This window comes from Hippocampus comes, unplaced genomic scaffold (genome assembly GCF_001891065.2).
Source record: "Hippocampus comes isolate QL1 unplaced genomic scaffold, H_comes_QL1_v1.1 scaffold174, whole genome shotgun sequence".
Classification (NCBI taxonomy): domain Eukaryota; kingdom Metazoa; phylum Chordata; class Actinopteri; order Syngnathiformes; family Syngnathidae; genus Hippocampus; species Hippocampus comes.
Genome location: NW_017805983.1, coordinates 9592398 through 9608707, shown reverse-complemented (window position 1 = coordinate 9608707; position 16310 = coordinate 9592398). Strand labels below are relative to the sequence as shown.

At 42.1% G+C, this 16310-nt stretch overlaps 1 protein-coding gene across 2 annotated transcripts in view; it reads left to right on the top strand.

Moving 5' to 3' along the window:
* Positions 1-2114: 2114 nt before the first annotated feature.
* Positions 2115-16310, top strand: part of LOC109528498 (XK-related protein 7-like) — a 33312-nt gene continuing 19116 nt past the window's right edge. For both annotated transcript variants that reach the window (XR_002170691.1, XM_019891186.1), the window contains exon 1: positions 2115-3119. Coding sequence is in view for 1 of the 2 variants with exons in the window: in XM_019891186.1 (XP_019746745.1) it covers positions 2521-3119 (599 nt within the window). In the remaining variant the exon portion in view is untranslated. The remainder of the gene's footprint in view (positions 3120-16310) is intronic.

Here is a 16310-nt window from a genome sequence, read left to right as displayed (position 1 = left end):
GAACCACTGTATTAGACCTTCTTCCACATCTGGCAGAATACGGCTCCACAGTTGTGTCTCATTTCTGCAGTCCATTAAATAGTTAAATTGAGTACTGTACAGTCTTCTAGCAATCACTGTTAGTATAATGTTGAGAGCATTAAAGATAAAACGGCTGGTAGAAGTTCACCAGAGCTTTTTAGTGACCCAGATTGAAGGAAGGAGAATATTATGAATTCCTATACGACACACAGGGGCAGCTCTGCAAACCTGTCAGGGGGAAAATAAAATTCCTAATCCCGATCCTTGTAATGTTTGCATGTGTCGTTGTACCCAAATGAAATTCCAGTACACTGAATCCGTCGTTGAGTATTTAATGCAACTAATAGGAAGTACAAAAATGATGGTCGAGTAGAAACTGTACCATTAGGTCACACCTCCGTCTCCAGTGGGATCAGGAAATCAGACGACCCCCACCCTTGTGAGATTGGGTATCAATCAGTGCCAAGCTGTCAGCCCGTTATTCAATGTCATCAGTGTTATCAAAGGAGATCATGTATGTACATGCATGTGTCCGTGTCTTAGTGTGGAGTGAACATTGTAGCATAAAAATATATATATGTATATTTTTTTTAATTATGTTTGAAAAATGGCAATCGGGCTGGTGCTGCAAAAATAAGTTAGCTATTAGCTTTTGTTGTGACAGTGCTGTCGCTCTTTACTCTCTGCCATGATGAAATAAACCGACGGCCTAGTAGCAGAAGAGACAGTCATTAAAAACAACACAATACATGTGCTCATTTTTCATTTAGATATGCACTGCTGAGTGTACATGGAGGCAAAATTGCACGTGTTTCCTTTTTTTTTTTAAATCAACATTGGACTAAGTGATCACGATACACTGTGAAATTAGTATGCATTTCAGAGTCATTCTTATATGCTTTCTTTCAACTTTAATAGAGTTCAGACTACAGTAATATGCAGTCACCGACATGAAATCAATATTTAAAGCAGAGGTGAAGCGGTGTGGATACATTTAAAATAACTAGGATTCCATATGTCTGATTGTGCACTGATCTGAGACCTTTTAATGAGCTTTCTGTTCTCTGAAAATCATTGTGGCTCATTTATTAAGAGCCATGCAGCTTCGAGGGACAATTATTGCAACTCTGGAGAAAAACAAACAGGAAATTGTCGGTCACATATATGAGAAGAAGTCTTTAAGTTCGGGAACAAACCAAATATTGTTTGGAACCCACAAATGTAGACAGAGGTAAAGTATGCAACAAAAATATATTTTTACAGAAAACGAAGGACCGACAAAGTACAAACATAAATCGCTCGGAAGAAAGAGTCAGGTATGACATGAACAAAAAGTGCTTGCAAAAGAAGAAACCAAGATTAACTAATAAACGAAATGGCAAGAGTTCCAGTACACATCACAAAATCAATAGATAAACACTAGGCAAAGAATAACTTACGAAATGCGAATCGAAGCGGACAAGGGCGACTACAAACATGAGCAAAAGGTCCAGAAAATATCCCCTCAGGTAAAACAGTGCGCAAGGTTAATAATCCGACAAAACTTGGCAAGTTGGCAGGACCTTACGAGAACAGACATGATTAGAATAAGGAACAGGTGAGGCTGCTGGAGGGAAATGCCCTTCACGCTCGCTGGAGCTGTAACAAAACACGCACAGGACATGACATTTTACATTTTGATGAGTGAATAATGGTGTGGATATAGAAACGGCCAACGTTACACCAGCCACCCGGGGATGTCTTCTTGCAGTTCCGAATAAACATACTGCTTTATTCTTTGACATGGACTGAGGTGAGATTATTTATATAACTTTATTCATCAATCTACGCTAATGCTGTATGATGTGTGGTGGCCAGCAGAAAAAAATTAATGCTCTTTCATTACCCGAATGTGGCAAAAGATACGATGGGCCCATTATATACAGAGTCAGGCAGGGGTCTGCTGTAATTGTGGGAATCTTGAAACTGAAACTATAAATACCATAAATGTGTGTATTTTTAGAGAGCAGTGATAAAAGCATTCAAGAGAGCTTGAAACAGTCCTGAGAGCTGTCTGTGTTCCACCACACTTGCACAAGTTCCTGCATCTGTTCTAAAATGATCCTGCCCAGTAGGTGGTGTTTGACCTTTGTTGCAAGATTTCATTTTGTTGAAAGTGAAGATGCTTGTGCATGCAAATTCTTGACTTGATCTTTTTTGTTTTGTTTTGTGTTGCGTTTTTCTTTTTAGATACACGCCCCTTGACGGTTCAATTCCCTCGCCTTTTTCCAGGACGCCAAGAATAAATACGCTGCCACATGCATACGCTTTGAGTTGATTTTGGGAGGCAAATAAAAAGAAGCCGCGGAGGTTTCTGCGAGCGTTCCAAACGCTCCTTGGCGCTTAATTGGCTGCTGATGAGGCTATTTATGACGTCATCCCTCCCCTGCCTCCTCCTCCTCCTCCTCCTCCTCCCCACCTCCATCACCTCCTCCGTCTTTCTCTCCTACCCCAACCAACATGGCCGCTAAGTCTGATGGAGCAGCGGTGGCTGTGGAAGATGACAACCCGCCCAGGAGCCTCTCGGAGCCAGGCCAAGCCACCCCCGCCACCTCCACAGCGGCCGCCGCCTGTGCCGCCCGGCCCCGCCGCGGACCCCCGGGCGGACAGGCGTACACGCTGCTGGACTGCTGCTGGGTACTGTGCGCCCTTCTCGTCTTCTTCTCCGACGGCGCCACCGACCTGTGGCTGGCCGCCGACTACTACCTGCGAGACGACTACTGGTGGTTCGGCCTGACGCTCGTCTTCGTCGTGGTGCCGTCCGCCGTCGTGCAGGTTCTCAGTTTCAGGTGGTTCGTGTACGACTACTCGGAGCTGAGCGGCGCGGACAGGGCGTCGGGAACGGCGGGCGAAGCGAGCGGCGACGCCGCTGTAGGAACCAAGGACAGCGACCAGCGCGGCGCGGCGGCGGGCAACGCGGCGAACGCGACCGCCGTCCCCACGTCCTCTTGCCCGTCTGGAGCGACCGAGAAGGGCGGGCGACCTCGGAGATGTTGCACAGTGTGCATGTGGGTCTTTCAAACGGTACTCCACGCCTTTCAACTGGGACAAGTGTGGAGGTAGGACGTGCGTGCGCGCGAGCGTGCGCGTGTGTATGTGTGTGTGCGTGCGTGTGCGCGCTGTGGTGCTTTTTGTTCAATGCACACGCACGTGTCAGCAGTCTGCCTTCGCACACCCCTGCTATGACGCGTTCGCGTTTGTGTGTCATTTGCATGCACAGTGGTACCTTGATTTACAATCATAATTCCGTGCTCATAACTCAATATAATACAGTATATTTCTCATCAATATTTCCCATTGAAATGAATGAAAATGCCAGTAATTAGACTGCCCCTAAATGGTGGCATTTTGTGACGGTGCAAGTAAAGGAAACATTTACTTGCACCTGAGCGACCAGTATTTTTTTTTTGACATACCTATTATTCTTGAATATTTTTTGTTTCTGACAAACTTCTGCTCTACACATCAGCCCATTTATCAGTAAAGTAGTGAAAATGTATGAAAATATGAATATTTACTTCACAAGTCAACTAACAGTATGCGGTAAATAAATTTTCAACTTGCACCCTTTGCAAATAGTGGGGCGGGCCCTTTGGGGTACTGTGGTGCGCTGTCAGGTGACCACAGGGAACATGGGTTTGGGTTTTTTTTCGTTTCCATACAAGAATAAACTGTAATTGCGCACCCACTTGAGTAGGTGACAGCGGCGCTCTCATCATGAGTCTGCACTCAGAAGCAGATTAAACCCAACATGGTGACATGGTGGTCGACTGGTTACCATGCCGACCTCACAGTGCAAGGTTCGATTCTGGCTCCGGCCTTCCTGTGTGGAATTTGCATGTTCTCCCCATGCCTGTGTGGGTTTTCTCTGGGTACTCCGGTTTCCTCCCACATTCCTAAAACATGCACGGCAGGCTGATTGAACACTCAAAATTGTACCTAGGTGTGATTGTGAGCGTGAATGGTTTTTCGTCTGTGTGCCCTGCATTTGGCTGGCAACCAGTTCAGGGTGTCCCCAGCCTAGTGCCCGAAGACAGCTGGGATGGCTCCGCCATGCCCGTAACCCTTGGATAAGTGGATTAGAAAATGAATGGATGGATGGATAAACCCAATCTTGCGCTTGTTTCTCAACAAGACACTCCCTTCTTGGGGTCATGTTGAGTCTGCTCATTTTGTTTTCGTTGCTGTCATAGCTAAAAAAAAATCCTGCATCCCAAAATAGGATGTTGGAAATTGAAACAAGGCAATTATGAAGGCTTCATTGCCTCATTAGTGACACATCTGCTGGTGTGCGAGAATCAACTGAACCTCGTATTTTAAATAGGAAGGCTGATTATGTCTCTTGAATGTAATTGTATTGTTCTTGAAAGTTGTCGGCTCTTCTGCTTCCAACTCAAAATTTGGTATTGTGAAGAAGCTATCCTCTTTGTTTTTTTTTGTTTTTTTTTATTGTACTTATTTTTACTAGCTTGTGGGCTTACGTTTTTGTCGACTGTATCACACAACTGAGGTGAGCGCTTTGACATGTACAGAGACAAAGGCAGGTGCATCTGGTTTTCAAAATAAAACTTCTTTCAGTGTCCAATGATCTGTACAAAAAAAAGTTGTTTTTTTGTTTTTTGTTTTGTTTTCAGTCCTTCAGTGCACCCTGGTACAAAATGGTCCACATAACAGTAGGCATCTGCATGCTGTCCATAAAAGCTACTTGTGACAACACGAGAATGTCAAATTAGCCAGTCCCAAATCACATTAATACATTTTGAAACAGAAGTGCCAAATTCAAGTCACAGAGCCAAATCTGGACAACAACATCATTTCATGTGAACCGCCAAAGAAATCATCTACATCATGTGTTTCTTTTTCTAAAATCTTTATCAAAATGTCACATTGTCTTTCACAGATAAGAACTTTGAGAAATTTCTTGCATGTTTTGTGTACAAATCCCTTTTAAGCAGGGATGTCCCGATCCTGACCACGTGATCAGAAATCAGGCCCGATCACATCATTTTCAGCTGATCAGAATACAGGGTGGGGCGGTAAATTTTTTCCATTTTATTCTTAAAATGTTTTAAAAATTTATTTGTAAGGGATATACAGCAACAAAACATTCCAGAGGTACACAGATATTGCCAAAAGAAAAACTTGAATCTAGCGTCATGGTGTCATGATAATGTTGGCAGTATGGAAATATTTTAACGTGGAAAGCGGAGACTTGCAATGTGTGCAATTTGAACATTCCATGTGGTGGAAAGGATTGAGCTGCGGCTAACACAACTAATTTAATACACCATCTGATTGAAACTGGTGACCTGCTGGAGTCTTGCTGGTGTCACCAGCGACCAGCAGGGCAACAACAGCATGTTGGTGTCGCTGCATAGCTTTGGCTCAGTGGGTAGAGTGGGTTGACTGTTTGAATCTAGGCTGTTTTGCTTTGCTTTTTCTGCTGTTTTTCTCTTGCTGGTGTCACCAGCAAGATCAGCATGAAAACACAACAAAACAATGCTGGTTCACGTTGTTTTTTGCAGGGTTGCTTTAAAATGTCAATGACTTGCTTTGACTAAAAGACACCACTGCATTCATCGAAGTGTAACAATCAGGCACTTTTACTGCTGCTCTGACCAGCTGATGCTTCAGTCTATCTTCTGTTCTGATCTGCGCTTTGAGCACATTGCTATTTGCCACACAACATTGTGAAGAAGGGAAAGTTCTTTTTCTTTGTGCTCTGGGAGTTTGCCGTGTCGACCACAATAATGTCCGCATTCAGACATGTAAGTTGTTGTAAAACCACTTCCATCTAAGTGCAAACACATCGAGTACACTCACACAAAATAAGTAAGGCAGTTTAAGGTACGATCATCGTTGCTGTGTAAGTTTATTGTGTTCCTTCACAAAGTGACGTCACCAAGTACTTGGCCAGCAGACATATTATAGTTTCTTCTGTGTTTTTGGGTTTTTTTTTTTTTTTTGCAGCTCTGTGGGATTGTGTATTGTTTTTACAATATTGTTGTCTGTAAAAATGTTGCCTTTTTTACTCGGCCATATTCGTGTCAACACACTGTTGAATTTCCAAGCTGCCAGTGCAACACTGACTGCCTTCCATAAACACAATCAACAGTAAAATGCTTTACGGGTACAAACGGTACCACTCACACAGGTAGAGGAGCATAAATATATACAACACAATGCCACAGTCATGATCATTTAGTCACTACACACACTACACAAGATGACATTTTTATTCTTAACGATCACGGCAGTTTCATGCAAAGAAGCTCAGGAGCACCAAAGTAGAAGTAGTACAACGGAAGCAAAATAAAGGAATTAACAGTGATGGGATACTCAGCTGAGAAAAGATCTCAACTAAGGCCGCATACAAACATCTCACAAAAGTAGAGAGTCTCTTCACTTGTGCATGTCTCCTCCTGAGATGCGTCTGTAGATCAATGAATCATTGTGCTGTGATACCTATAGTATGTGTATTCACAGTTGGTGGTATAGGGTGTGCTGTCAGCTCATCTCTGGCCTCACTGTGTGGAGTTTGCATGTTCTGTCCATGCTGTCATGGGTTTTCTCCATCTTCCTCCCACAATCAAAGAACATGTATGCTAGGTTGATTGTACACCCTGGACTTGGTTATCTCAAAACACAATTAGACAAACAACCTTCCGCTAACAACTATGCACAAATGACAGTCTTCAGAATAACATTCATTCTGACAATGCCATATTTGTGAAGATGCACCTGAAAATTTGGTGACAAAAAGTAGACTTGGCTAAAAGCAGGTCTAAGTTGTGGCGCTGATCTTGTAAGGTCATTTCTGTGATTTTGATCGATGTGCAGGCAGACAGATTCTCTGGTCCACTGGTAGGTTTGATGGATGCCATTGCATTTCTTTCAGAAGTCAACAATGTGCATCAGGCCCTCTGAATCCTCGTAGAAACAAATGTATTGAACGCATTGTGATTATTACTTTTATCCTCATCCTCTTTATTCCCCCACTGGTCCATGGCACAGCTATGGAGGTGTGTGTGTGGGGGGGGGGGGTTCAAGGGAGTGAGTGGAGCTGCTTTCATTGGCCAGGATGTAAGTCGACTGTGTTCACTCTCACAACGGTGCAAACGCCCATTCCTAACTGCGGCCATCTACAAAAATACCGAAAGAAAGAAAGACTGTACTTTGCACTAGATTTGTGCTCGCTATAAATATAGGTTCCTTAGTAGAAGATATTCACGACAAGCTTCTTAAGAAATAAAGAAATAATATCTGATAGAATAAAGTAGCGCAAAGAAATAGAAAATTTAATTAGTGTGTCTTCATGTGAGTCTGCAGACAGGTCTAAGAGGGGCCAACTGATTTTAAAGTCTTCAAGTCAGCAGCACCTGACCGAAAGTATCCCACTTATAAATAAATATGTGATTTTATTGGAGACGAGATGTTCCACTGCCAGAGACTCGCCACAAAGTCATTCCTTGGAAATCTAAGTAGACTCTTCATATGAAATATAATCTATACAAATAAATGAATAACCACATATACCTTTGATAGTTTTATGCGGTGCCAAATGCCAATTACTTTCATCAGAAATGCTCGTATGCTGAATACAATTACAAAGTAGTTGCCATGTGAGAGAAGAGTGGCCGCAGCGCAGTCTTAAACATTGAGATTCACGTTACGCCAGCTAATTTTGAACGAGAGCATGTGGGATTTTACATAATTACATGCAGAGATGGTAATAAAGTGCATTAATAATCAACAATAACATGCTGAGAGATGCACATTGAGAACGAATTGGCTGATGAGGATGTTGTGCTGAAACAGCATGCTGTTAGTCAAAATATGACAGAGTGCTCCTGTGTGACGCCCTACTACAAACTATCACCGAAAAAAGTAAACATAAGGTTCAGAGAATTTCTCTTTGACCGTGTCGATCTAAACTTCATATTATTAGTTTTTTAAAGACATTTTTTAATGTGTCTTATGCTGAATATCAAACGATTGTGTACATAATTGCAGATTATTTCCTACAGGATAATTCTATTTCAATCTGAACAAATCGGAATTTGACAGGCTTTCTTAAATTCATCTTGTAGTCTGTATACTTGTTACCGACGAGTTTAAGTGCAAAAGCTGGCGAGCACTTTATTTAGACTAAAATAGAGCCATGCCTGTTAACAGACTGCCTATCACAGCTTCGGCATCAACAAAAAAATGGAGATGTCTGCTTTTGCGTTTGAACTTCTCAATTGCACACTGGCGTACATAAGACAATGCAGACGATCCCCTGAGGGGATACATTGTGGTCATTTCAAATCAGACAGAAGAAAGAAAGAAAGAGAATCATGGAATCAAGGAAGACTACCCATTTAGATAAACATGATTGTTCGTGATGTACATTTTCAGACAATTTGATCAGCTCCTCTGCTCCACGCCAGATCAATCGACCCAAGCGAGAGTTTAACTGTCTGGAGTAGTTCCAAGTGGAGCAATGGCTTCAAGTGGAGGACTGCCAGCTCGATCGTGTGTGTGTGTGTGTGTGTGTGTGTGTGTGTGTGTGTGTGTGTGTGTGTGTGTGTGTGTGTGAATTATGGCCCTCACATTTAATTTGAATTTTGCCTGCCTGTAAAGGGGCTGCTGTTAAAAAATGTCTGCCATGGGCACTGAGAATTTGACGCGATTAAATGATTCGTGCTAACTGGTCTTTCACAAAAGTGGCATCTTCAGTTTTGATAAACTTGTGACACCTTTTGTGAAGAACTTGACAAATGTATTTTATTTGTGTGTTGGAATACATCAGAAACATCCATTGGGTTACACTGTGGTTCTTCCCTCAGCATGTGATTGATTGTGTAAAAGTTAATAACCCCAAACTTGTAAGCTCATGTTGAATTGTTGAGTTGTACTGGACTGGGAGAATTAGATGGCTTGGCTGGTGGTTGGGGTGTTTTTTCATTTTTTTTGGTCGTTATTGTTTCCTTTTTTTTTTTCTTAGCGCACCAAGAACCAAAATGTAATTGAGCTTGCAGTCATCTGCTTAATTTTTGTCTCACCCCTTGATAGTGCTTAATTACGCCAATAACATCCATGCATACTAAGATGCCACACCTCATTTTGTCTTCAACGACTATTTTCCATTTCAGTCTCACTGATTGTATCACACCACTGGCATAGTGGTTGTGTACTACTAAGCATTTAAGTAGAAAAGTTGTTTCTCCACTATGTGTTTTTCAGTGTCTCTATAGTTTCCCTTCAAGATGAAATTTTGCAGAGTCTGAAAGCCTGCGGGCGGACCACCTCCTGTGGCACTAACAAACAATCAGACTTCTGGTCAAATGAAAATTTTGCTCCAGGGACCCCACAATTTAATACGGAACTCAGTCCAGTTAATAAAACCTACAGTGGAGATTTGTTGACAAGCTGACCAAGCTGAAATGCGGTTCAACTCAAAGAAAACATACTTCAGTGATGGACTGACGGACTTTCCGTCAGTAATGACAAGGAGTAATAACAGTAATAATAGTAATACCGCAAGTGTCATATGTTGGTGGTGGGTGCTGTACAAGAAATAAAGTTCTTGATATCACATAGTTGTTGCCTGTGCATTACTGAACACATTTTGGTGACAGTGATGGAGCTTTACTTTGCGCCCTGCCCTTGTTCTTTGCCACCTGTCCTGCTAGTATGAATATTTTAAGACTAGCTGAAGCTAGCAAGGCTAACATTAGTGGCATCCACAACCAGCTTTTGCTGTGGCCATTTCCGAGCTAAGACAAATTGTATGAAGACTGTGTCACCATTTTGGCAGAGGATAAAACTGCTCCGCAGAGTGTGATAGTCTGATGACTCAAATGTCCTCTATAAATTGGCCAAATGGAAGACGAGATGGCAAAAATCTGTATAGCGATTAGTCACCTTCGGTAGTAATGTTGATTTGAGGACTCGTTGATGACTCAGTTTTAACTGCCTTGTCATCTCTCATAGCAACGTGGCTTTCTGGGATTTGTTGTTACCCTTTTAACCCTCGATCGATTCCTGCAGTTGATGCTAAGGAAATCCGAAAGCTGACGGAGTCCTAACTCGCCACTCGCCAGGCACTCGGAGTTGCCATGCGTCTCGCTGGCAGTGGCCGGCAGCGCGTCAGGCAACAGTTGCGTCTTTAAGGTCTTTTTTTTCTTCAAGCATGTAATGGCGGCGGTGTGCCAATACACAGAGGCTCATGTAAAATTCAATACAGTTATTGATTGTGAATAAAATTATGCCTGCGGGGGAAAGTGTTGATGATCCGCAGCCACCTGCCTATCTGGTGCGCCAAATGATGTTTGTATGTCAGCCCCTGCTGAATAATTCACCGCAGTCCTTTGGGGAGCTGTCAATCAAGTGTCTTGCGTGTGTTTGTGTGTCGAACATTTTGGGTCTCACTGCTTTTCGTTTGTCGAGCCTAAAGGTATGCATAGGTCAGCTTGGATCGTCACACATTTTTCTTACACTTTAAAACAGTAGCCAGGTGTTCGCGTAACCTAACAAAACAAAATACCCTGATGTTTTACATAACACAGTGTTTTTATCTTGCTGAAATCAGCTTGTTTTCACTCTCTCTCTCTCTCTCTCTCTCTCTCTCTCTCTCTCTCTCTCCCTCTCTTTCTCTCGCCCATCTCTTTGTACCTTCCCAAAAGGGAAGCAAGTTTTTCTTTGCCTCTGTTGCCTAGTGCTTGCTCATGTGGACTTCAGATGGGGTTCAGTCAGACTTTTAACTCAATAAATGCCAAGAACAATTCAAGTCATTCATGTGAATCAAAACACCCAGCACCAAAAATGATTTTCTTTGAATGTTTTTTCATTTTGGCAGGGTGGACAAGGGTCTGATGCTGTGCTTTAAATACCAAGCGCTTGAGGAGTACTAATGAGCCAAACTACCAGTAGAGAGTACCGTACCAGTTTACATTTAAAGTCAACTCTGTTTCCCCACTGTTTACAGCGGGGAAGGAGAACTTTACTGTCATGGCTGTGGAAGGCGGCACTTAACAGACTTTCACTCTGCCAAAGTGAAGCATACACTCAAACAGGGAACATATATGTATAGAAATCGCAGAGTATATGTTATGATCATTAACAGAAGTATGCACATGTCATAAATGAAATAAATCACAATGATCTTGGAAATATGACGAGCATGAGAAGATTGTTGTGTGAACAGCCATCTACGGTTGACATGCCATTCTGGTGAGCTGGCGTCATTCGCTTGTTTATCAGTCAGTAGGTTGTTATTTTGCTGTCTGAAGTCATTCCTAAATTGCAAGTTGTTTCACTGCACTTCAAGAATGAAACCACTGTTCAGATGTTAGAGGTGTCATGAAAGTAATATTATTCGCAGCATCAAAGTCCCTTTGTGGCTTGATATGGTAGTTGACACGAAAAGTTATTTTCCATCATATTTTGTGAGAAACGGCTGAAATTGCCCCCCCCCCCTCAAAAAAAACAGCTACTCTATGTTCATGAGTGAGGGGTGTTATCTTAGACCTGCTCCATATGTTAAGTGCCCAGATTTGGCGATAGCTAAATACAATTGAATTGAATTTCAACCATTTCGACTCCTGAAAGCAGCAATGAATACACTACATTGTGTGTATACATTTCCGCAATGTGTCTTCTTTAAAATCAGAAGTGTTTGATTGAAGAAGACCCTTTTATTGCACTGGCTAATCTTGACTCATACTGCGTGATAAACGTGTCTGCAAAAGAAAAGGTAACGAACGTGAAAGTATTTGATTTATGATTCCAGCCTCTGTTTGTACTGGGTAGCATGTGAAGCTAAAATATGACTCACTGGTGCACAAACTTCAGCCAAGGTCATTTCCACCAACCAATCGTGTCGAATTGACAGTTTGGAAAGGTGAATTTTGTTGTGTCTTGTGTGTGAAAAGGTGCCAGTGAATTCAACAAAGATGAGAGCTATTCCATAAAGGTGATGCCAATATGAAGTAAAAATCACGTTTGATATGTAACAACAGCTGTTAATAACAGGACTTGAGAAGCCGCCAAGGGCTAAAATAGTGTCTCGCCACGATATCATTCGAAAGATCGATAACAGTTTTGTTTAATCTGACTGAATGTTGTCGAATAACTTTTATAGTCCATATATATACAGTAATTTGTACAATATCATAATCAACTGTTGGATGACCGATAATAATAGCAGATAGTGGATGTAGTTGTCTAGTTTAATTGTGCCTGCTAATCCTTCGCCTGTGTTGCTTTTGTTGAAATTTCCCAGGTTACCCCTAATTTGTCTCTGCGACAGGCAGTAGAGCAGAGACATGCGGTCAGGGGAGGCAATTGAGGCAGTGTCGCCCCCTGTTTGCTGTTCTTTGCATACGAAGAGTTAAAAAAATAAAGGTTTCGAAAAAAAAAAAACATCACGACATGCAGTTATAATACTAAACACAGAGGTAATTTTAAAATCAAGGCTTTCAGAATCATAACATTAAAAAATAGAGGTAACAACAAATGCTTTTTTTTTTATTTTAAAAAGGAAAATTCTGCAAAAAAAATCAATCACAAGCCAGCAACAATTAACTTGACCTGATATTAAATATTATTTTAGTTTTTCTTGCCATGGCAATATTTGACAGTGTGAATTTGATTGGAACATAATCCAAAGCTTTCAAAACAAACATTGAAAAATTCCATTTTAAAAGATACATTTCAATAAAGGTCAAAAGTGGAATCTTGGCTAATCTTCTATTTTGGGTTCATATTTTTATATCTGACTCCATAGGAGAATCGGCCCGACTGCACATCACTGCAGAGGACGTAGCCTTCATTGGCCTTAAGAGCGGGCAGCATGGAGTCTGAGTGGTCAGCTAATCTGCTTTACAGTCAGTCAAATGTTGGATTCTGTCTTTGTGTGTGGAGTTTTCATTCCCCCCCACCCCCCATCCTTGGGTAAGTTTTCCTTCTGTAACATTACTTTTGTAATGGACATTCAAATTCAAAAGGGGCAGACGCTAAAACTTACTTACTTGGAGGTACGTCAACAAGAAGATACACCGAAATTAGTGCAAGTGTGACAGAGCGCCTTTAAACGCCGGATGATGGGAGCCCGCGCCATGCCCTCGTTAAACGGTTTCCCCCGTGGCTGAGCGCAAATGTCCCGCGGTCCTGCATGCCCACAAACTCTTTCACTGCTGCCTGGACTCTTTTCTTTCCCTCCGCTATGATGACTCGAGGGCGCGCACGCGACACACAAATGCAGTGTGCTGCCATCTCAGTTTGCCTTGCGTCCGCGGGCAAAATCGAGGCACTTCCTGGTCTCGCCATAGATCGTGTTTGTTGGCATCCTTCAAAAGGTCACGTGACAACAGAGGACCTCCTTACTGTAGTTTTCTCACTACTCTCTATAGTCTACCGATGTCGTAAGTTGCTCTCCAGTAAATGGCTGAACGTCTTCACGAGCGGCTGAAATCGTTTCCCAGCAACTCCTCGGGGGGCAGCAAAGTTCGACTCGTTTTACGGCCTTTTGCTCCAAATGAAGCACTCTTGTCAGAATTGCTCCAAGTTAGCCTTTGAATTAAATCTTCAACAGCCGATGCCGTTTGAAAGGCAAGCTGTGCTTAAACGCTTTTGCTGTTGAATGGGCTCTAATGGTTTTTTTGGAGCCCATTAAAGGCTGACTGAAGGAAATCAGCTGTAATTCTCTGCAGCTTTTATGAGATGAACCGCATTTGGCCCACACGATCCGAAAAGCTCCATGACGTCTCATAGGCTACACTTCAATCCTTAGTGCTGCACTAATGCATAAAAAAGGGAAAAGACAAATAGACTATACCTTCTTACATCGTTTTTTTGTGTCAAATGTTGATAAGGCGGAAGAATTAAGGCCCACCACAAACCAAGCGACAGGACCGAAATCGACTAAACTGTCACAGAACGTGTAGGGTTCGACCACTCGTTTTCATTAGTAGCAGATCGTTGGCCACTCGTTTTGTTGCAATTCAACATTAGATTCAGTGTCACGGTTATTACCAGCAATGGCTAAAGACAAATCCAAACACCTGAGTTAAGCGTTACTCATTCACGGCTGTCACCGTTAATATTCATCAACCGTTTACTGCCGCCATCTATTATAGGCGTGGAAAAGAGCCTCGCCCAGATTTATAGGTGAAATTCAGCTTTGTATCGCACTGTTGACGATGAACAGATTCCTGAACATGGCAGTGTTGCGTCACCTGATCAACACCTATCCGTACGCGGGTAGGCAACAAGCGCAACAGGATTCGAGAAGTGAGGCAAAAAGGTCAATTATCAAACAAGGTCAACGCTTAATTGGACTCGGTGGCGAGAACAAGGAATGCTGGAACGTGACAGCAAGGTACAAGGATCTGGTGATGAGACAGAATTAGACACAAGGTTAAATACGAGACGTAATTGGGAATAACGAGGCGTAGGTGACCACGAGACAGCAAGCGGGCGCCAGGAGACACGCTGAGCGGCGTCACTAATGTGGAACAATATTTTTCAGGACACTGATTTGTTTTATATAGAGTGTGGCGAATATTCGACCTTCTTAACTGCCGTGCAAGTGGAAAAATAAGTTAACCACAAAAATATGACTATTTGCAAACGACAAACCATTCAGTTTTAACGATTATGTTGCAATGCAAAGGGGATTGGCGCCACAAATTTGTTGACCTTTTTGATGGTCATCAAATTTTGGACTGAAACATAAAAACGATGTAACTTCGAACAACGGATGGCACGTGTTTCTGGCGCCTTACTGTGGCGAATGCGACTCGGTTGACTTCATTGAACTTCCTGCGTGTATTCTTTTTCTTTTCACCTCACATTCTTCTTCTCTTAATAGCCTTTTTTTGAGGCTGCACCTTCTTTGGGAATAAGAGTCACGAAAAAAAGCCACAAAAATTCCAAGAGAAAACGTGACCTACGCTGGTTTGACATGATGCATTATGGAGGTTTAAACTCCAAAATGTGCAACTTCAGGCCTACTTTTCCTGCAAATTCTGAACTGCGCAACCTCACCAGTGTTCAACGTTAGAAATTCCACCGTATTCTTCAACATCACTGCAAGCTCCCAATTCAATTTGAACAACATCCTACAGGGACAAAGATTTTTTTTTGTGTTACAAATCCCACGTGACTTTGATGCAACTTGTGTAAAAGGAATCGACATGCTGAGAACTGCACAAACGAGCTGTAGCACATGCACACATGCTGTAAATGTGCATCACGTTTCAGCAGTATAAATACGTACATTCATATTCTGGCCGTGTAAATGCACGCATTAATATTCTCATAGTTTTAGAGGAATATTCACTCAGATTGCCGTGATGTTAATGCATGCATTTTCTGTATGTTGTAACAATTGCAAATGCAGACATACAACCTTTCCTCTACGAATGCTAACATAATAAGCAAATATATGGGAATGATGTCGGCATGCACTACAATTTAAACCCTGTAAATATTCGATCCAAACTTCAGGGCTGCAACTGTCAATTATTTTGTCGATTGTCGGCTTTTAAATTTTCATCTTCATGTCCATCTCTTCATTCAAAGACATTATGATTAAATTGGCAGTGCAGAAAATCCACAGACATAAATTAACCACGATTCAATTGCTGGTTTGATCCGTAACATGCCAGGCAAAAATGTTGATCAAGCAAATGTTTTATTTTGATTCGGCACAAAACTAATTAGTCCACAAGACTTGTCAAGAAGAACATTTATGGTCGCAACACAAGCGGGCAACGCAGGGAAAAGAGAATATTTGTCTTTTTAGGGTGTGTCTATTTCAGCCATTTTGTTGTTTCTGTTTGATGGATGTTGCAATTGGATCGGGCCCGCCCCCTGATCCTGGTGACAGATGAAATTCTACGAGCAGCAGGCCTGAACAATCAATCATCAACCGAGTTGAGCTTCCGCTTTCACTCGGCTCACCAAGCCTGTTTGCTTCAAGCTAAACTTTTAAAGGGCGGAAATGAAGCTTTTTTTTTTTTTTAAATTCATCACTCTTCATTGAATTTTCACATGCCATAGGCCACCTCTACACATTTTACAACAACATTGCATTTCTTCAATGCTGAATCGGACGTACGACTGAATTACATTCTGCCACTGTCTAAGCTTTTCTGAAATAGAAACAGGTTCAGCATGGAAGCCACAAGACAATTTTAGGGCTCTTTGTGGTAACTTTGTGGGGGATTTTGTTGCTCTTGTTCATTCTGAACAGTTCAACT